The sequence below is a fragment of the Wyeomyia smithii genome, chromosome 2 (genome assembly GCF_029784165.1).
Source record: "Wyeomyia smithii strain HCP4-BCI-WySm-NY-G18 chromosome 2, ASM2978416v1, whole genome shotgun sequence".
Lineage (NCBI taxonomy): Eukaryota > Metazoa > Arthropoda > Insecta > Diptera > Culicidae > Wyeomyia > Wyeomyia smithii.
The window spans coordinates 56,350,155-56,370,725 of NC_073695.1; the positions used below are offsets into that span (position 1 = coordinate 56,350,155).

Here is a 20,571-nt window from a genome sequence, read left to right on the forward strand (position 1 = left end):
AACCCTGACAAATTCGCGTGTTCATTTTCACTTTTGACAGCACCGCTGATGCATACGTCACTTCTCATATCGTTCCAATTATTGTCAAAAAAAATCTGCTGGTGCATTTATGATTCGTGTGAGTTTTAGTTGAAAAAGTATAAATTGTGGCCAATTTATTACCACTGCTGCTGATATTTTCTTAAAGTCTTGATATTCCGGTCAGTCATTGCTCGCAAACGTACGCAATGGAGGAGTCCCCAGTCTGTAAGTAGAATTTCACCGCAGAACGAACATTCGGAAGATTGTCGGCTGTTTCAAGGTACTCTTGTGTAAACGGGAATCCATTGTTTGAGAAATAATTGCTATTGTAGAAGTTTTCCTCTAAATATTTCATGTTAGTTCTTCTTATTACATAAAATTGAACAAAGTACATCAACCGGTACAGATATCGTACCCGTCAAGCAAATTAGGTCCTAGGTGTTATTCATTATGTGGCACTAACGTGTACGACAGTATTGTGAACATGATAGTAGAAAAATAATAGTTCATCGCAGGTTTACTATCGGCAATGAGTCATTACTTCAAAATTGTCGTAGAATTTAAAACTGCGTTGTTTGACATTGCTCTTATCAGGGGATTTCTCGTGCTTATCATTATGCAGCAACAAAGGCCCTCGATGGGTGGTTCTACGTAATTAACAACTCTGCTATGTATTACCAATTGATACGCTGAAAAATGATTAAGTTCAGATAAAATTATACGGGATTTATATATTTCACAATTCGATGATAATTGATGTGAATTTGTACATTACACTAAGCGTGACGATATCAGTAATGGGCTTTTGAGATTTACTGGGCATTAATATTGATGAAAAAGTGGAATTTTCGTTTCTACACCCATTATTTCATCCTACAAGCATCGGCTACAACAGCAATTAGTAGTTTTTTGCGCTAAGTGTAATAGTTGAAGCTGAACTGATACTTGGATTTTGAGTTTTATTTTACTGACTATGAAAAAAAAATACTTACCTGAACAATGATGAAAAAAGTAGATTGACAATATAGTTCAATGCTGAAACTATTATTCTGCACGAAGAAAAAAATAAAGTCTTTAATTACATAGTGTACCGGTTAAATCATTAACATGAACGAAATAAACTCCATTTCAACTAGCATTTTATTCTGTCAAGCAAAAAAAATAATTTCGTCGAATTAAATAATTTAGGATAAGGTTAAACTCGCTTCATATTTTTTTTTCAAAGTTAGCTAAAATTGCTTTAGTTTTATATAAAACTAGTTAGAGAAAAAACGTATTGTACAGTTACTTCTGCGATGCACACGACCTTTCAAGATCTCTTTCTCTCCATTTGCGAAGTTGAGAGCTTCTTATGTTGTTATTTTGTTAGATTACTCTTTCCAGTTCAGCCCGCGGCGGCAGGTAACGCTAAATGACTGTTTTTTTTTTATTTCCTTCTTGTGGCGCATACCAGCTAGCCACGAGTGTGTAGGAATGAGGTACACGGCAAGCAAAAAACAACGCTTGCCTGTCTTCTGCTCGCTTTCCGCTTTCAGCTTCACACGATTTTGAGCCCGACCAGTTTAGGTTCGTACTTTGCCTAAGCCACATGTTCGCGGGCTCGAAACACCGTGGTCGCGATTGATCCCATGCACGCGCGCGTGAAAGTGATCGGGCAATAATGTAGACTCATTTTGATGGCCATGTCCTCCAGCCAACTAGAACTACATTCGTTTCATCGAGAACTCGAAGATGTTATATAAAGCAAAAAATTGAATTTATTGTGTGATTATTGTTGCTCTTTGTTTGTGGTTTCGAAGTAGAACACTGTTTGCTAAATTGATATTCGATACTTGGCTCGTGCAAGTGAACGTGTTTATTGCATTCAAAAAATTTATGGAAACTCGATCATGTAGAATTCGATCAGTATAAACAGAGCTGATCGACCGACGAGGAAAACAGTGACCTAATTGAGCAAAAAAGAAATGAAAACGAGTTGCTGAAGTTAACTTTGTTCACTTCTCATAGAAAGCAAGAGAAGTTTCCCACAAAATAATCATTACACCATTGTCATTACTGCCATCATCGTATTCATCATCAACGTGACCCGTTACATAAAGTGTGCGTGAAAGTTATCCGTACCACATCGCCAGACCAGAAAACAACCAAGTTATTCTTCAGCTCCGTTCGTCGCTTGTAATACATGTGCAAAACTAGTGATTCTTTTGAATGCCGCTAAAACGCGGACCGCGGGTACCAGCAGCAACAACAAACTGCAATAGGCTCATCAAAACAGCTGCGCCCTTGTTGATTTGAACGTGAAATCTAAACCAGCAATATACCGAAAATAGTGCCCAGTGCACACTATTGCTTCAATCTTGTTCACTACGAACAATCGTAATAAACGAAATGGTGTCGTAACGGCGTTTTGCTTCTTGCCAGTCGCAATACCTTTTCTCTAGTCGGAGGCAATCAATATCGGCAAAGTGCCAGTAATCAAAGCGGGACCAGTCACGGCAATCCGCATTGAAAATGAGAGTCGGGGAAGACGATGTACCCAGCTTGGAGTACATAGAGGATCCGTACATTCCAAAACTAGACAGCTGTGTGACCCCTTCCCTGGATGACGTCAACGAATACAATGTGGACGAGTTGGGCGACGAGCAGAACTGGCCCGAGGAAACCGAGCTCTATCTGCGTTCGCTGACGCTGGATCAGATTCTTGGCCTATCGTCCGACGAAGATGCAGATCCTGATCTGGAAATGCAAACAGTGGAAACGGAGTTCCACCCGCCTCTTCCTGTAGATTGTTTGACCTCGCGACAATCGACTGGAGCTAGGAAAATTATGGAACACATCCTGGCACACAGATTGCTAAACGGCAGCTCCAGTAGGTTCAACCTGTTTAGCAGGAAACAAATACGGGATGTGCGAGTAACTTTCATCGACTTCTCGAAACCATACCTCGCCCGTATGTCCAGTGGGGACAACTACAAAAGCTTCCTCAACATTGGGAGTGCCGTAGGTAGGTCAGGCTTCCGCACTTTAGCGGTGCTTTGTGCCCCATCGAAATGCTTATATATTACACGCTTTGGTCCATTTCGTTTTGCTTTACGGTAACTCTACTGAACTATACTGTAGTTAGCTTGATTCCATCGTTCACATAAATTAGTGGCGCGACTTTTTGATTTCCTTTTCGCATCGTTATTGATTGGTGTATCTGCATTTATTTGCAAGTAAGCCGGCTTTATTTCCCCACGCGCTAGAGCCTTATCAGCTGATTGTGTCACGAGTGCGGAAATAGAAAACCCTGAGCAGCCCTTTAGTCCTTGATTTTTATTTCCAAGGACATTGGGTGAAATGTTTAAGCTGGCGGGGCTTGCGTGTAGCCTTATTGAATCAGCATCGCTATTATACGTTTATTTTTGTAGTACTGCGTTTAAATCACTTCCAAACAGTAGCGAATTGATTCCGATCAATAAACAGAACAAATGTGAATTGTGTTGCGTTATTTATAATTATAAAATCTAATCGGTTCACTGTGTTTTAATTTTTAGAAAGTAAGAGTATGTCTTCCTTCTGCATAGAAAAATCGAAAATGAATCGATCAAATTGAATGATTTATACATATATAAAATATCTTATACAGTCATTACTAAGCGCTCAAACTTGAGTAGTTAAGTGGAAACATACGGCCGCACCTGTCAAGAATGTAACGTTTTCGAAAGGCTATTGTTTAGTTAAAAAAATGGATGATTTGTACGTTAATCGTTCCATAAGACCGTACGAGCATCACTATTTGGCGAGTTGATTGCACATTTATCCCAGCTGGGCAACGCACTTCGTATGAAGTTTATTACATCACCGGAACTTTCCCTCCAGATTACGGTAGGTTTTATGTGTTCCTTACCGAAGATACGCAATCTGCGTTGTATTATTACTAGGCATTCGCAGAGTAGATGTTCTGAAGTTTCGCTTTCGATGCCACAAAGGCGACATTTATCATCATCAAGTTTGCCTATCTTCTTGAGATGATAGTTATTCGGGCAGTGCCCTGCAATAAGACCTGTGAATGTCCTCAGGTCTTTCTTATTTAACCTGAGCAGCACGAGGCTCTTTTCGCGTTTTGGCTCTATGAATCTTTTCGATTGTCGTAATCCGCTTATGACATCCCAGTTTGCTTCACTGGTCGCTTTCTCTCATTTACCGAGTTTAGCTTTTAGAGCGCTCGGGGAGACTCCACAGAAAGGTTCTGGGCCAACAAAGTTAGTGGATGACCTTTGTCTGGCTAGTAAGTCGGCCTTCTCGTTTCCTTCGATTCCACAATGACCAGGAACCCAGTATAAGTTAACCTGCTTTTTCATAGCTAACTTTCGGAGCGACAGGATGCACTCCCACACTAGTTTAGAGGGCAGAAAGGAGACTTTAGAGCTTTAAGTGCTGCCTGACTATCACAGAAAATGCAAATATTTGCGTGTCGATAATTTCTTTTCAGACACGTATTCGTGCATTCTATTATCGGCCAGTGTCCCATGGGAAAAATTTATTAATTCCTGGTCCTGTGAATCCCGCACCCGCGGAACCATTCATTTTAGAAGCGTCTGGGTAGAAGCAAAGTGAAGCTTCCTAAATTGTGAGTCCACTTTGTTGCCAACTTTCTCGTTTTATCTCTAACATTCTGTAGGGAATTTCGAAATTTGGTTTCATATCCACCCAATCCTTCTTACTTTTTATTAGATTATTTATTTGGAAATCTTTCAGTGTTCTCAGGTGTCCTGTTAGATCTCCTTCTTTAAGGTTTTACTGTCGATTTAGCCTGAGAGCACTTTTTTCCACTTCTAGTTGAACCACCTAATGAAGTGGAAGAAGGTGAAGTATTGCATCTAGGGCTTTTGATGGAGTGCTTCTCATAGCTCCACAAATCGATGCACAGATCAATCGTTGGATTTTGTCTAGCTTAGCTTGAGTGGATGTTTCAGTGGTTTTGGGCCACCAAACTAACGAAGCGTAGGTTATTCTGGGTATGATTATTGTTTAGTAACTTAAATTTATCATGCTGGGTTTGAGACCCCAGCTTTTTTCCGAGGGCTCTGCTGCATACCCATAGGGCGTTTGTGGCGTTGGTAATTGTTTGTTCGATTTGAGTGTTCCACCTTAGTTTTTTTAGCAGTAGAAAGCTTTATATCGGTGCCTTCCAATCGCAATTTAGGAACAATGTATTTCCTTTTTCGAGTGAAAGGAACAATAGTTGTTTTGGATGGATTTACACTCTATCCCTCTTGCCTGCACCATTGAGCTGTGAGATTAAGTGCAGTTTGCATTCTATTAGAAATAACGCAGTCGTGTTTTCCCCTAACTAAAATCACTACGTCGTATGCAAAACGTATCACTTTGAAGCCGTTTTCCGATAGGCTCCGAAGAAGATCGTCTACGATTAATGACCATAAGGAGACAAACAATTAACAACCCAACGAAACAATACGGGTTTGATTATTTTCAACATATATGCATCCCTGCGATTTTGAGCACAATTGAAGCACTTTGCGTGACCAACTTCAAAATAGGGTGACCATAAAAAACTACTGTGCTCGATGTTTTTAATTTTAAAAAAATTCATAACTTTTGAACCAGTTGATCGATGTTTGATCTTTTTGGGTCAAATTAAAGGTAATTACGTCTAGTTATAAGAAAAAGTACCAAAAAATAAATCTGGGTGCTTTCATATGCATAATGTATAAAATTATTGAAATTTTTGGCTTGTTTTTAAATTGAATTTACTCAAATTTAAAAATAACATATTTCTAATAGTTCCTCCATTTTAAGAGTCAAGTATGCCCTTCAAAATGAGACCAAGAGATATTTTTTATGTTTGCCCCAAAAAGAATGACATACAAATGAAAAACGCATATTTTTTGATGAAAAATATTAATAACTTTGAGTAAAATTGAGATATTTATGATGTCAGCATTGCAAATTGTTTCTCTTAAAAAGCTCTTAAAGTCGTTCAAAGAGAGTTTTGAGATGAAACTTGAAATAAAAAAATTAGAGCGTAAAATATGTTTTCTCAATATAAATCGGTTGTTTTCAAAGATAGAGAAAAACTTTTTTTTACAAAGTTACTTAAAATTAATGGAGCTATAACATTGTAGAACAAATTTTTCTTCTATCTACAAAGATAAAAAAGTTAGATACTTGATTGCATCGAAAATGTTGGTCACCCTAATTTTTGATAATTTTTCAATGAGCGCTTTATCATATGTAACAACTTTGTAGAAGAAAGTTTTTCTCTAAAATGATGCTATAGAGCTCTAGACCCAAATTTCCCTCTAAATTTGGTTTCTGGACCATTGTGCAGTGGTTGATACGTTGTTTTTGTAAGCAAATAGAAATTTGCTTAATGGATTGGATTTCATACATACTGTTTTAATATGATAGTCGATTACTTTTTCCATAGTTTTCAAAAAGATGAAAGTTAACCCTCTAGTGCCTAGTGCCGCCTTTAGACGGTCTTCAGTTGAACCTCTAAAAAGCTTCAATAAGGACTTAAAAAATGTTTATAAAGCTTCATAGTGACTTTTCGAAGTCCGTCTAAAAATTAATTTGGGCACTAGAGGGTTAAACTAATTGGCCTAAGCGCTTTCGGGATTGTCCTATCCCGTTTTCCGGCATTTGGTATGAAAATAACTCTAGTTCGTCTCCAACTAGATGGAATGTAATTTAGTAGTAGGCTCACCTTACACATCTCCGTAATAATTGGAATAAACAGTTGCTTGCTCTTTTGGAGCATAACTGGCTGTATTCCATTCATTCCCGGAGACTTGTTTGGTTGGAAAGAGTCTATTGCCCATTCAACCTTCGATTTACTGAATATAGAACAGGCAAGTTCCTGGGTTTCAGTCCAAGTCGCATGTGAGCTTACCTGTTCTCCAGATGCACTTCATCAGTATCCGAATATGATCCTTGGAAGTGGTTTTCCATCATAATTTCCAGTGTTTCCTGAGAATCTGTGGTGTAAGTACTGTCAGTTTTTCTCAATCTACCTAAACCGTTGGAATGTTCTTTAGACAGGGCTTTTTGCAACCTGGCTGCAGTGGATGTGTTTTCAATACGTTCACACTAGGGTGGTCGGTATTACCATCATCTCGAAATACCGGTATTTCGGTATTCATAAAAATGAAAACCAGTAAAAAAACCGGTATTTTGATTTTTTCTGACTAATACAAACCAGGGGCGACTCGTGGTCTTTAAACCTACTTGTTCAACTACAAAACTCTGAAAATCATAGTTTGGGAAAATAATGACAATCATGTCCGCGGAAAAACGCAAGTCATTCTCTTTGTACTATTTGAAAATAAAACTGAAAAATAATTGAATATACACTAAAGTCGCTTTTTACGCGGGGGATACGTTCCGCGTAAAAAAACCGCGTAAAATCCGAAATCCGTGTAAAAAAACCGCGTAAATTCCGGAATCCGCGTAAAAAAACGCGTAAATTCCGAAATCCGCGTAAATTTCGGAATCCGCATAAAAAAAAACCTGCGTTATTTCTGCGATCCGAGTGAAGAGAAACCGAAATCCGCGTAAAAAAAAAATACCGCGTAAATTCCGGAATCCGCGTGAAAAAAGCCGCGTAAAAAGCGACCTGAGTATATACAGAAATTTGGATTTGATATTTATTTTTAGCCTAGCGTTTCAGGTCGCATCTATGGACGTGTCGCTGCAGAATTAGGTTTTTGCATTTATGAGTACCTATGCTTCATTACGACCCAGTTTTTTTCTGTAAGATTTGGACCACTTGTTTTGATCTCGTGTGGTGTTATACGATCCAAATACAACACTGGATAAATTTAATAGTGTTTGGAAAACTTTAATGAATGAATCCAGTGATATGATTAAGAAGAACATAATTTCGAAACTCATATTAATAAAAAATATGCTGATTTTTATTTCAAATTTTTTTCACATCGCAAAACATAGTTTTAAATTAATGAATAAATTTGAAATTCTTAGAGGAACAATTATTGAAACTGTTGAGAAGAGTAAATGAATGAAGAAGAAAATCAAATGACGATCAGACAAGAACTTACATTTTACGAACCCGAAGAAATCGAAGGTAAATACTTCTCTATTCTGTTTGATGCTCTTTATACAGTTCTTCCAAATTCAGTTGAACCTGAGAAAGCATTTTTCTCAGCTAGAATTATTGCTAATAAAATTCGCTGCAGTTTGGGCGACGAAGCTTTGACCAAGCTACAGCTATTTAAAATTCACTTTCTCAAGAATAAGCAGCAGTAATTTTTAGGACGAAATTTTTTATTGATTGATTATTCCATCCTGTAAATGCTTTGTATCAGGAGCAAGTTGTTCATAACTAGATGCAAAAATAAATCCCTAATCCAAATTTATATTTATATATTATTTTTTTAGTTTTACTTTTAAATAGCACAAAACGAATAATGACTTACGTCTTTTTGCGGATAAGATGGTGATTACTGCCCCAAACTATGATTTTCAGAATTTGTGGTTGGACTAGTAGGTTAAAAACCCACGGGTTGCCTTTGTATGCGTGTGTAAAGAGATTAGCTGTTCTACTTAAAAAATAAATGTCTTGCTTTATTGATATGAAGGTTTTTGACATACTATTGATACACACAAATACATCATCTGAATAAATAGGTTAGAGTAAATTAATATTCAATGTTGCTTCTGTCTAAATATATTTATGATATACACCGTCATGTGATTTGTAACGCCTACCTAAGTGGTTAGCATTCATCAACCTTACAATGATTTATGAATATTGTGACAATTTTTTAATTTCAAGGAAAAATACCGGAAATTCCGGTTTTTTCGCCTCTCCAATACCGGTATTTCGGTATTGAAAAAAATATCGGTTTTACCGGTTTTTGTTTTACCGGTAAACCACCCTAGTTCACACATTAACTTCCAGCTGTTTCTTCTGGATTTTCTTATTTCCTTGTTGTATTTTGTTAGTGATGTTCTAATGTTCCCAATTACCTGTTAGTTTCGCTTTATTGAACAGTTTCCTAACGTAACGATTCCTCTATTATCTCAGGAACGTCAGCCGAAATCATGTTTTTTGGGATATCGGAATCGGCGAGTACAGCTTTATCAGTAGTAGCAGCAGTTGTACATTGGAAACGGTAGAAAAGTTTTCAGCAAACAATTCACATTTATCCAATGGGTTAATAGTAGATTCATAAGCTAGAAAAACCTTTGTTGAAGTTCCATTATTATTCCTTCTCTTCGTTCTAACAAACTGCCAAAAACTCTTTGAATTTCGCCGCAGGTTACTTTGCATCATGGTAACGTATTGTTAATGCAATCGAAAGATTTCCGAACGATTTTGTAATAATCATTTTCAGTGGTCGGCGCCATTCCGCTAATTCGCTAATCGCTGGTTAGCGACGCTAAAATTCAGTTAGCGGTTCAGCGAATTCGCTAATTTTTGAGCTGGTTAGCGAAACTGTTAGCGTCGCTAAAATTTTGGCCTTCGAAACGCTAATTGCTAATTCGCTAAATTTTGTAGAGAAGCGACAATAGAAATATTTAGAAAAACCTAAATTGCTGATGGCGTAGGGGGATTAGGGGCATAATGAGCACACGGGGCGAAATGGGCACCCCACTTTTATGCGAAACTACGCATTTTTTAATACAGTCAAACCTATTTTTGTGCGAGGGATAGGTACCGCACAAAAAAATCGCATAAAAAATCATTTGAAATTTCACGTGCAGCTACAAAACAATATTTCCACAGCATTATTAAAAAAAACTTTTTTTATGCGGTTTAAAAAAATTTCAGTTAAAAATAACTTGAAAGTTGTTGATTCTGATTTAGAATTCCTATGAGAAAATTTTAAAACATCGGATTGATAAACGAAACTTTTTCAAACATGCTAATCCTATCAACCGCTTTCCTTCGTAGGCAAGCAATTCGTGACTTTTCCTACGTAAAACTGGCTCAAATAGTAATTTTTGGGCACAAGAGCTCTGTAATGCGTTGGAATTCATTCCAAGAAACGGAAAAACTAAATGGCTGAAAATGTTATCGGAAGTGGCCTTTTTTCATATGCCGCACAAAAAAAATTCGCATAAAAATAGTCGCACAAAAAAATAATCGCATAAAAAATGTCGCACAAAATAAATTTCGCACAAAAACAGGTTTGACTGTACAACCTATACAATATGGTATGTGGAACTCTTCCGTAGTTACTACAGTATCTATTTATGTAGAACAAAAGTGATTTGTCTGTTTAAAATATCGAAATATATTGAAAAAATCAATTTGGTTCCCGAATGTGGAAAAAATTATTATTATTGCGCACTACAAAATAAGCTTCTACGGTCGTTTAAATGGCTCAATCAAGTATGTAAACACATCAATATGACGTATGGGTCGTACCCCGAATTCACTGTCATTGAAGTTTTGATTTTAAGCTATAATTAGTGTTAAAATCTCATGTTAACTTTAACTGATTCGGTAGGTGCGAAATGGTCACCTTTAGGTGGGGTGAAATGAGCACACCTTGTCACATAAACTTACCTGAAATTCATCTCAGTAGACTTGTGAGTTTGTCTGTTGCCATAGTCAGTGTTTGTTTACAGTGATGGTGCGAACATATATTAGAGAATCTTTCGGAAGCGGCGGCCCCTCGCATGCAAACAACTGATCTACTGGATTGCCCGGATTACTGAAGCATAGGGGCAATTCCCTAGTTTACGTCCGAACGAGCGGTAGCGAGTAAGGACAGCATGCGCCCCGGACGATCGAGATGGGCGAAGGCCACGAGTGTGTTGCATTAAATTTTAAACAAAATCAATTTTCAATATTTTTTCATTCTATGAAACAATTAGGAAACGGAAACAAATAAAAAAACAAAAAAAAAAAATATTTTTATTTGGGGTTCCAAACAATCGTAAATTTATCGGAAGTCGATTGGTTTTGTCTCCGCTTGGCGCATTGCATTTCAAATTTATATGGAGATTTGTATGGAAAAACCAACTTCTATGCATTTTCCACTCTAAAGAGCTCAAAATGGCTCAAACGGTTTCATAACTTCAAATGGTAGGTTTTTTGATGCCTAACAACTTGGCCGAAGACACTAAAGAGCAAGGGTGTTCCAAAAAAATACTAGAGCTGTTCAAAGTATGTATGTCGAAATTTATGTTGCAAATAATTTTTTCTGCCAACACTGCCAGTGTACCGGCGTCAGTTAGATTTCCATCAGAAGTAATCTCTGAAACTCGTTGTAGATTCTTTTTACGCCTAGAATATTGACCTAAATTTGTTTGCTTGATCCAGCTGAGTGTAAAAACTCGTAACAACAGGTTACTTCAGATGGGAATCCTACTGACGCTGATACATTGGTAATGTTGGCAGGAAACAAGATTTTCTGCATTAAAATCGACATAATCCACTTTTAACAGCTATAGCTCTTCTCAGGGACATTCTAGCTCTTCAGTGTCCTCTGCAAAGTTGTTAGGCATAGAATACTATACTTTAACATAATGTAGTGCATTATTAGAGCATTATTGAGCTCTCTAGAAAGGTAAATGCAAAAAAGTAGGTTTTCCCATATAAATTTTCATACAAATTTGAAAGGCAATGCGCCAAGCGGAGACAAAACCAATCGACTTCAGGTAAGTTTAGGGTTGTTGGGGCCCCAAAAAGAACCAAAAAAACTTGGTTCTAGAAATTCGTTCACTTTTCCCCACCCCAATATATAACCGATTCTGACCTATAAATAAGTACAGTGACGTTTCGATTATACCAAGATAAATTTCTTATTTATTTCATGTTATTTTCGTGTGTATGTGTTAATATATGTTTAAATGTGTGTGAATGTACAGTTTTCAATGTTTGGTATAGTTGTGCTGTTGGCTACCTAAAATTTGTTACTTAGAGTGAAAAACAAAATACACCAGAAATTATAGAAATCGTGTAAATCTATTTTAACAAATAATAAATTCGAATGAAAGAGGCTGGGTTTCACCGCTAGGTGGATAATTTCGGGTTTCATTTAAATCATCATTAATTATCAATGATTTTTCGGCCTTTCGAATGATTCGGCCTTTTGTGGTTCGGCCGTTTGATACATTCGGCCGTTTGTTATTTCGACCGTTTGAAATTCGGCCGTTTGTAATTCGGCCGTTCGTGTTTCGGCCGTTTGTAGGTAAACCGTACTTTTACACAGTTTCAAGATATCTTCTATAAGAGTGCTCATTATGCACCAGTGGGTGCTCATTGTGCCCCAGTGGGGTGCTCATTGTGCCCAAGGGATTGGTATGGTAGCCTTCAAGCGTAACGGACATCTATTTCTGTACCGTTCTTCACAAAACTTTCTTTATGCCGTCACAATTTGCTTCTATTTGTTTTGGGGCACAATTATTGTACAAAATATCACTTAGAATATCACATTACATACAAAAATCTTGAAAAATTGCTCGAAATTATCCTATATGCTGTCAATAACTGCAGTCAACATTTGGTCGGTTTGCCCGAATCAACATATGATAAGGGTGAACTGACCATTTTTCGGGTGCCAGTGCCAGTGATGTTGGTAACGCGTCAAATGTATGGTAGCTGACAGCGGTGCCATTCCCGTGATTGTGCCCCACACATTGACTGATTGCTAGTTTTTGATGCATGAATCTAATTTGTGTTTTTCACCATTATACGATAAACTTTCCAATTTGTGAATAGTGTGCCTTTAATTATAGATAGTTAAATCAAATTTTGCACTGAAGACAGCTTAAAATTTTTGTCGTTTTACCTGCTTAAATCAGCAACCAAGTTAAGGTGCTCATTATGCCCCTATTTCCCCTACGTAAATTGCTTCGAAAGATGAACATACTTTACTGCCAAAGCTACTTTTGTCAGTCTTTTTACCCTAGAATGGAGTTCCAGTTATCGTACAAGCCACAGGATATGATGATGATGATGGTCCTGCCACATACCCCTACAAAGGTTTGAGCTGGACGATTTATCTATAGATAATTAATGTAGTCACATTTAAATCAGTTATGCAAAAAAACGAACTGATTTTACCTCCAGATATAAACTTCTTCAAAAACTGTTTACTTGATTTACATCGGTAAATATGTGAAGAGCTATAGAGCTACACAAAACTAGCACAGGGTTTTCATGACCTTCAGCCAGACTAACCACAACTACTTCATGATTTTTCTCTAAGCATTGTTAAAGAATCCATTTATATCTGAATTCCGCGCGCGAGGCTCAAACTTATGTAGTCACTTTCTAATATTTTTCAAAGCTACGACAACATAAAGGAAAAAATCCATCATCACCACCGTGACGAACACAGTAGTTTTTGTTAATTCATTACATATTAAAAAAGGTCTAATATAAAATATGAATAAAATTTTACAACACAATCAGATCCGTTCGTAAAAACTTCGTCAGTTACATGCTTCAATAAAACGATAAATAAATAGATAGGTTCCAAAAATAAATAGTTCATCCAAAATAAATCCGTTGTTTAAACTTCGTCAGATAAACTCTCGTCATTTTATAAAAGTTTTAATTTTCGTTCTGTACAACAGAAACTTTCACATGTGAAATACATTGTCTCTTGAACTCCGCAAGCGTTGGTGCACGTTTATCATGTCTTGGCATCGAATTGAAAAAATTTATACCTTTATAAAACAATGAATTTTGCAAGGCTCTTGTTAGAAAGAAAGGTGTTCTTATTTCATCCGCGTTTCTAGTGTTATATCTATGAAAATCTCTTCCTCTTTCAATTCGATCACACAAATATTGAAGTAGCAAACCATTATTTATTTTAATTGAAGCATTTTGAAGAACAAGCTCAAGGTCTAAAAAATGACTGAATTCGTCCTTTCCCTGAAAGTAGCAGAACATAATGGATAATTCTTCTGGTAACTTCAGTGTAATAACAATTTCGTAATAAACCATTATAAAAAAGCTACGAATTGATTCCGGCCCGTACTAGGTATAACAACATTTGTCCAAGAACTGGGAAAGTCGTAAAATGAAAGCATAAAAACTGGATTGATTCATTGTGTTGGCATGCAATATTGGAGCTTTGCAATTTTGATTGATTGATGTCAACATTGTTAAAATACAATTTTCTTAAAAAAAACTTCTTCGTTTCTGCGAGTAGAAAGTGATTTTTTTTTAAATAAAAAAATGAACTATTATTGATAAAAAAAACTAGTTTTATTGGTTGCATCACGTTCCAGAATTGGTGAGACACCACAAAGGTGGTATCTACAAACAAAATATATTGCTAGATGACACAAACAACTTGAAATAAAATCACAAAAATAAAATTTGTATCATATTTTTGCACTCGATGGAATAGTTTGACGACGTATTCGACGATCATCTTGTTGATAAAAAATTGAAAATCTTTTGGCTCTTGCCTTCAAAATCTAGCTTCATTTAAAGATATGTATCTACAACATACATGCTTCCGGCCTCTTGAGTCGATTCCGCTTGTCAACAGAATTGCATGCGCAGTTGAAAACATGTTCCCAAACAAGTCGCTCACGTTTTGTATTTCGTTTTACCTCGCACTGATGCGCGACGAATCGGTTCACTGCTGACCGCGAGACTGCTCGCGCTTTGCCACTATACCGCACAGTCTTCCATCAGGTGTGATGATCCGTTGAAATGTTAGCCAATACTCTTGATAATCAGCAAACAATGGATTTCTCCGTGTACTCTCCTCTGTTGCCAATATTGTTTTACCTACTGATGTGTTTGACGACAAAGTTTGTAAAACTATTCAACCACTCTTTTGCAGACAATTCTGGTAAATTGTCCGATGCATCTCCCGTTGGTTCGGTGAGCTCTGTCGAGATCGCCCAGGAATTCTCCGGTTTGACCTCGGAAGAACAGGATGCTCAACGTGCCGAGTGGAGTCAGGTAGGTCATCTGGAAATGACACTTCAGACTAAAATAAAATAAAATTATACCTCTCCTACAATAGGAACTAGCCCGAGTTGAGGAAGAAATCACTACACTTCGTACCGTTCTGCAATCCAAGATTCGGCTCGCAAGTGAACTAAAGCGCAAGCTGGGTATCACTGTGTGGAAGGAAATCACCGACGACGTTAGTCAGGGATTCAAAAATGTCAAGGAAAGTACTGTGTAAGTATCGAATTTATTCTGGCTTACCTTCGTCATCCAATAGGTCATTTTTGTAATGATGTGCAAACTGATCAATCCATAAGGATTGTAGTCACACCTTCATAATTATTATAATTTGTATACCTATAATTTTTCCCCGACAACTGTACCGTCAATATTCGTTTGTGCTGTTGAGCTGTATATTTTACCTGTTGATTTGCTTTCTCATTTTTTGTTATTACTATTATTTTCATTTTCCTTTTAAGTTATCACACTGTCGAGTCCAAGGTCGGCGAGATTACAACGGCTGTTACAAGTGCCCCGATGTAAGTATAATACTTCTCCGAAGGGATGCAAAAAGGTGCCGTCTAACGTAACCTTGTAACATCCTGGTGTGCTGCTAACTTTTGATGTCGACTCTCTTACCCTAATCAAGTCGTTTTTGTTTTACCATCTAACTGTGTTAGTGTGTCAATTTGGTCGATGGCTTTGCTACTTCTCTAAATTAAACTCTTACACCCGGTTATCCTGCGATAACGATAAACATTTTCCCTTGCTTGTTTATGTCTTTCTTGATTCGATTCATTCCTCGCGTTGGCTTCTGCTTTTACTCACCAATAGGATAGCGAAAGGGTGAGTACTGTTTCCAAAATAGCAAACAATTCCGAAAACTACCGTAAGATCCCTAGCACTTTTTACATTACCCAAAATGAAGATGGCACACATCCTTGTTTCAACATTATTGTCTGTCGTCTCAATCTATCCATAGCTAGCGAGGGGATTGAATTAATCTGTTACCTACTTACAGCTACCAGAAGACCGAGACGGCCCTCAAGACAACAGCCGGTAAGACAACGTCCGTACTGGGAGGAATCACCACTAAGATGACACAGAAACTCTCGGAAATGAAACAATCGGACTCCTACCGATCGTTCGAGGAGAAGGTTGGGTCGGCCTACGAGAACGTTAGGGTAGGTTCAACTCGGCACTGACGTGTTCAGTTTAGGACATACCTATAATGTAGTCTTCTATTCTCCTTCTATTCCCTTCCTCAGTCCAAGGTATCCTCGCGGTCCAGCTCGATCCAGAGTCTGTCGGATCTGCAGAACGACGAACGTCGTAGCTCGATCACGACACCAACGGCCATTCCGGAGGAGAAAATCGTTCCTTAATAACCCACTTCAGCCTGTTTCGTATCGCCCGCCACTAATCGGCTGCAGAGTAAACACTTCATGATGTGAAAGTTTTTTGTTTTATTCTGGGCTGCAAGTTTGATAGGGATTATACCCAAACTTAGGAGATAAATTAACATGATGCAACTGTTGAATGCTATGTATACTGTAGAACCTGCTGTAACTGTTTCTAAGATCAATAAATTATGCAATCGAAGATATTTTTTCCGCAGTGTACGCCGACTCTTGTATCTTTAGTACCGTTTGGCTAGTAAGATTTAGCGTATATACAGGAAGAAGTAGCCCTTTTTCGACACGAGTACTCTAATGAGAATCGTTTGTTCTTATCCGCCCACATTGCTGCAAAACAGTCCACTTCACAGTACCATCGGAAATCAGACAGAACATAAAAACAAGATATTTTATACTTTAGAAGAAAAAACTAAATACAATAAAACTTAATGTGCCTAACTGTAGTGGTTTTTATTTGTTTCAGCCATAAAGCAACCATTTTGAATAGCGGTCCTTTAAAAAATAGCAGCCCGGTAGTTTGTAGGTACTTAAGCAGATTAACAATCGACCCGTGAAAATAAATTTGTGATGTGTAATTGCCAATTTTCCTACAAAAGCCTCAATCGCCTCCCGTTGAACGGAACAGAATGACGTTATCTTAACAGGATGGTAACATTCTCGTTTCTCTCATGCTATATTATATGCTGTACGATTATACTATACACTGTTTAACACGATTTAGACGTAACAAAACAGCACCTAATAGCATCGAACCGTTATTAATTAGGAAGATATGTATTGAATTAATTTAAAATCCGTGACCGGAGGATAATATGTGTGCTCATAATTGAATAAGATAGACGCAGTTTATCCTTTACGTCAATACATTCTTTACACAAAGACTAGCAGCTTAATTTTGACAATTATTCCGAAAGCCTAAAACTTTTTTTTTGTCTTCAAAAAGTTAATCCCAACGTTCATTTGTCAGGACATAACGAAAAGGAGAAATGTGATACTTGAATGAGGATGACTCCTGCCACTTCTTTCCGTAACGATATATTCACTCCATAATAGATATAATTTATGTACTTTACATGGCTGCGTAGTGTAATGTAATCCGATACAATCTTGCACTATTTTTATCTATTGCATGCTTTTAGCTTTAACTAGATGGCGCTGTAACACAAAAAATCTATATGAACTAGTACCGCGACCGTTGCCTCGTTACAGAGAGTAGAGAAGATATATTCGTAAATTTTGTCAAGATGCAATTTGTTTAACAGAAACAATGAGAACGGACAAGAGATTTAAAAATGTTGATCAACACCTTATACATATCAAGGCGGCGATCGAAACGTTGAAAGCTTTACGGATTTGGACATTTAACGATTAATATTGTCATGACTTCGGTTACGATTGATTTTAGGGTAAATAGTAATAAACTGCGACATATCACGGACCAGGTGATGAATCTCAAGCTTGCATTTTTAAATTCGATTTAATTTGGAAATGAACAAAAGCCACACGGGTACTGTTAACAGGTTCTGTAAAGGTAATACTTTTTCCGAATAAATACAAAATTAACCTTATGATAACACAAAACGAAAATCTTCTAAACCGATTCTATTTCATTATTCCAGTCAGCTTGAACTGTAAACAATGAAACACCAAAAAAATGTTCTGGGAAACAATTATTTACAGCATCTTGCTATTTAGAATTAACATTCAGAGTGGCGATGTTCGATTTAAAACTAGTGTTGGCTCCTATTCTGCTAGCCGTATCGTGTTGAAATAGGAAAGATACCTTACTTCTTGTCCATGATTTGAAAATTTTTGTGCAGTTGCGGTTTGATGTCGTAAACCAGCTGAAGAATCTCGTCAATCAGAGCGGCCTTGTTGACGGAAATCGAGCGGCTCATCTCCTCTATCTTAACAACCGTGTCAGCGTCGATCTTAGCCGCAACACCTTCGCGGCTACCCATGTGCTATAAAAAAAATGTGAAAATATTTCTATCATTTTCCATCTTTAATTTATTCAAATTGAAAGGTTGAAAATGTCTAACTACGCAAATAAACTTCAAAATACTGTATATTAAATCGTGATTACACGCATCAAAACACCACTTAGTGCTCATTGTGTATTCATTCAGTAGGTACCAGTTCGCAGATTGTGCTGAAGGTCATACACTTTGCACCACGAATGGTTTTCTGGCTTACCTTCGCTTCGAACTCTTTGAATTGTCTATCACGTTCCTGGCGGTATCTTTCGATTTCTTCCTGGGCTTCCTCCTTGGCTTGTTTCAGCCGACGCTGTTTTCCTGTTAGGAAAGAAAGTGTACAACAGACATGATTCAATTTCTTATCTAACAGCGATTGAACCGAGCATGATAAGAGCTACACAGAAGAAATGAGCTGGCGCTGTTATTGATTTTTCTTCTCATATGAGCACAACGCAGCTTTTCTACTTTCTGGCTGCTGGTCTTACAGACAGGAACTTACTTTTCCGTGCTTCGCCAACCTTTTCTGCAGCTCGCTTTTCAGCGGCCAACAATTGCTGAATTCCATGCGTTTGACTCGCCATTGCACACTCAATTCAAAGACTTTGTGCGAAAGTGAAAAAACTGGCCCAAAATTTCCAAATCACCGAATTGAACAACGAGCTCGCGAAGCAAAAGTTAATTAATGTCACTTGCAAGCAAAGTTGCCAGATTTATTTATTTTGCATCAAATTTCACGGCAGTCTTTAGAGAAGATTATGATTATGGGGGGGGGGGGTGAATAATGACAAATTGATAAAAATGATTTTAAAACTGTTATGAAACTATCCATTCAAAAAAATTAGATGTGATATTAGATTAGTAAAAACTTCAATCTTTTAAAAGTTTATATTCGTTTTGAGTAAATTTTAAAAATTGCCATTGACTTATTTTCGAAAAAATATGTTTATAAATGGGAAAAAGCAAGACTTAACGTTTGTTTTAAGTACAATGTTTACCTTCAATGAATATCTTATGTTGTGTGTGAAGGCTCTATCTAATACACTCTTTGACCAAGCGTCAAATATTTGTCACTTTTTGACAGATAAAATTTTGGTCAAAGAAAATTGTTTGTCACTCTCCAATTTTAACATAGGGCAAACACGGGTATACAACAACCATGATATCAAATAAATTTGGCCATTATGTCAAAAGGTCAAATATTTGACCATTGGACAAAGAGTGTAATACAGGCTTAAGCATTTTATAGGAAATTTTGATGCCATGATGAATTTAAGATTGGTAGGCAAATTTTACCCCCCTTTTCAACTCCCCGGTTGGATGAGATAAAGGACGACAATGACAGGTCTTTTTGAGCAGAGTCTATGTTTATAATATAGAGTCGCGCAAAGATTAAACCAAAGGAACCAAATCAGAGTGCTTTCCGCAGAAATCACCTCTATATAGGTTCGTTCGTTTTCCTAGGTCTACTGACTCGTAGGGGTGATCTTCTAGTTTAGTCCAAACAAGCGGTAGCGAGTAAGAATAGCATACATCTCAGAGTTTTTTAGAAATGAACTTTGTGAGCATTCAGCCCTAAGTTTATACACAATTGATAAGTTGCGGCTGCGTTTGCGGCAATTTGACAGTTAGCCCATACATTTTCTGCCAAATTAACGTCAACGCAACGCAAACGTAACCATTGTGCTTGGGCCTTAATGATTTTTCAGCTTTTCGTGATTCAGCCTTTCGTGTTTTTCAGCCTTTCGTGTTTTTCAGCCTTACGTGTTTCAGCCTTTCGTAGTAGACCCGGTTTTGGAGATCAAATGTCGATGTTCTTAAGGTTGCATCGCGATTTATTACGAGCTTTACATATTGCATGTTCGTAATATTCGAACCTCTCTGCTTACGTAAGCTTTAGGGTTTCTGAAGAACAAACAACATAAATGTTGCTACACAGTATTTTTTATTTAAATCAGCCCTTATGTGCGGGAATGAACTTTTAGTTAAAAGTTATTCACCAACTTTTGAGTACCTGCATGTAGAGTGCCTTAAATATATATCCAGCTTTTTACGCGCCATAATGGCGGACGCTATAAAACGAAGTTCGTAATAAATTACCCAACCTTTTGACAACTCTGCTTACGTCAGTTTGAAGTCTTCATATATTTTATGAAAAGAAAAATATATCTGGCAACATTTATGTTGCCAATTTTTCGGAAATCGCAAATCTGACGTAGGCAGAGAGGTTCGCATATTACGAACACGCATTGTA

General features: G+C 37.3%; 2 protein-coding genes across 5 annotated transcripts; one reads left to right on the forward strand and one right to left on the reverse strand.

The window, feature by feature from the left end:
- Positions 1 to 46: 46 nt before the first annotated feature.
- On the forward strand, positions 47 to 16,779 carry LOC129724790 (tumor protein D52). 4 transcript variants are annotated; one of them, XM_055679954.1, is made up of 6 exons: positions 47 to 246; positions 14,811 to 14,932; positions 14,997 to 15,157; positions 15,403 to 15,462; positions 15,945 to 16,107; positions 16,192 to 16,779. In XM_055679954.1, the coding sequence occupies exons 1-6, from the start codon at positions 228 to 230 to the stop codon at positions 16,306 to 16,308; spliced, it is 642 nt and encodes a 213-aa protein (XP_055535929.1). In that variant the 5' UTR covers positions 47 to 227; the 3' UTR covers positions 16,309 to 16,779. The 4 variants fall into 4 exon arrangements, with proteins under 4 accessions (XP_055535929.1, XP_055535930.1, XP_055535926.1 ...); XM_055679951.1 differs by lacking the exon at positions 47 to 246 and adding an exon at positions 1,105 to 3,025; XM_055679955.1 differs by lacking the exon at positions 15,403 to 15,462.
- Positions 16,780 to 17,360: 581 nt separating this feature from the next.
- On the reverse strand, positions 17,361 to 19,011 carry LOC129724792 (V-type proton ATPase subunit G-like). The gene is made up of 3 exons (XM_055679963.1): positions 18,820 to 19,011; positions 18,538 to 18,638; positions 17,361 to 18,305 (listed from the first exon to the last, which is right to left on the reverse strand). The coding sequence occupies exons 1-3, from the start codon at positions 18,899 to 18,901 to the stop codon at positions 18,126 to 18,128; spliced, it is 363 nt and encodes a 120-aa protein (XP_055535938.1). The 5' UTR covers positions 18,902 to 19,011; the 3' UTR covers positions 17,361 to 18,125.
- Between the last annotated feature and the right edge of the window lie 1,560 nt (positions 19,012 to 20,571).

Coding starts and splice junctions, on each gene's coding strand:
- LOC129724790 (XM_055679951.1), top strand. CDS start 2,533: ATGAGAGTCGGGGAAGACGATGTACCCAGCTTGGAGTACATAGAGGAT. Junction 14,933..14,996: donor AACGTGCCGAGTGGAGTCAG/GTAGGTCATCTG, acceptor CTCCTACAATAG/GAACTAGCCCGAGTTGAGGA. Junction 16,108..16,191: donor CGGCCTACGAGAACGTTAGG/GTAGGTTCAACT, acceptor TCCCTTCCTCAG/TCCAAGGTATCCTCGCGGTC.
- LOC129724792 (XM_055679963.1), bottom strand. CDS start 18,901: ATGGCGAGTCAAACGCATGGAATTCAGCAATTGTTGGCCGCTGAAAAG. Junction 18,639..18,819: donor GGTTGGCGAAGCACGGAAAA/GTAAGTTCCTGT, acceptor CTTTCCTAACAG/GAAAACAGCGTCGGCTGAAA. Junction 18,306..18,537: donor TCAAAGAGTTCGAAGCGAAG/GTAAGCCAGAAA, acceptor TTTTTTTTATAG/CACATGGGTAGCCGCGAAGG.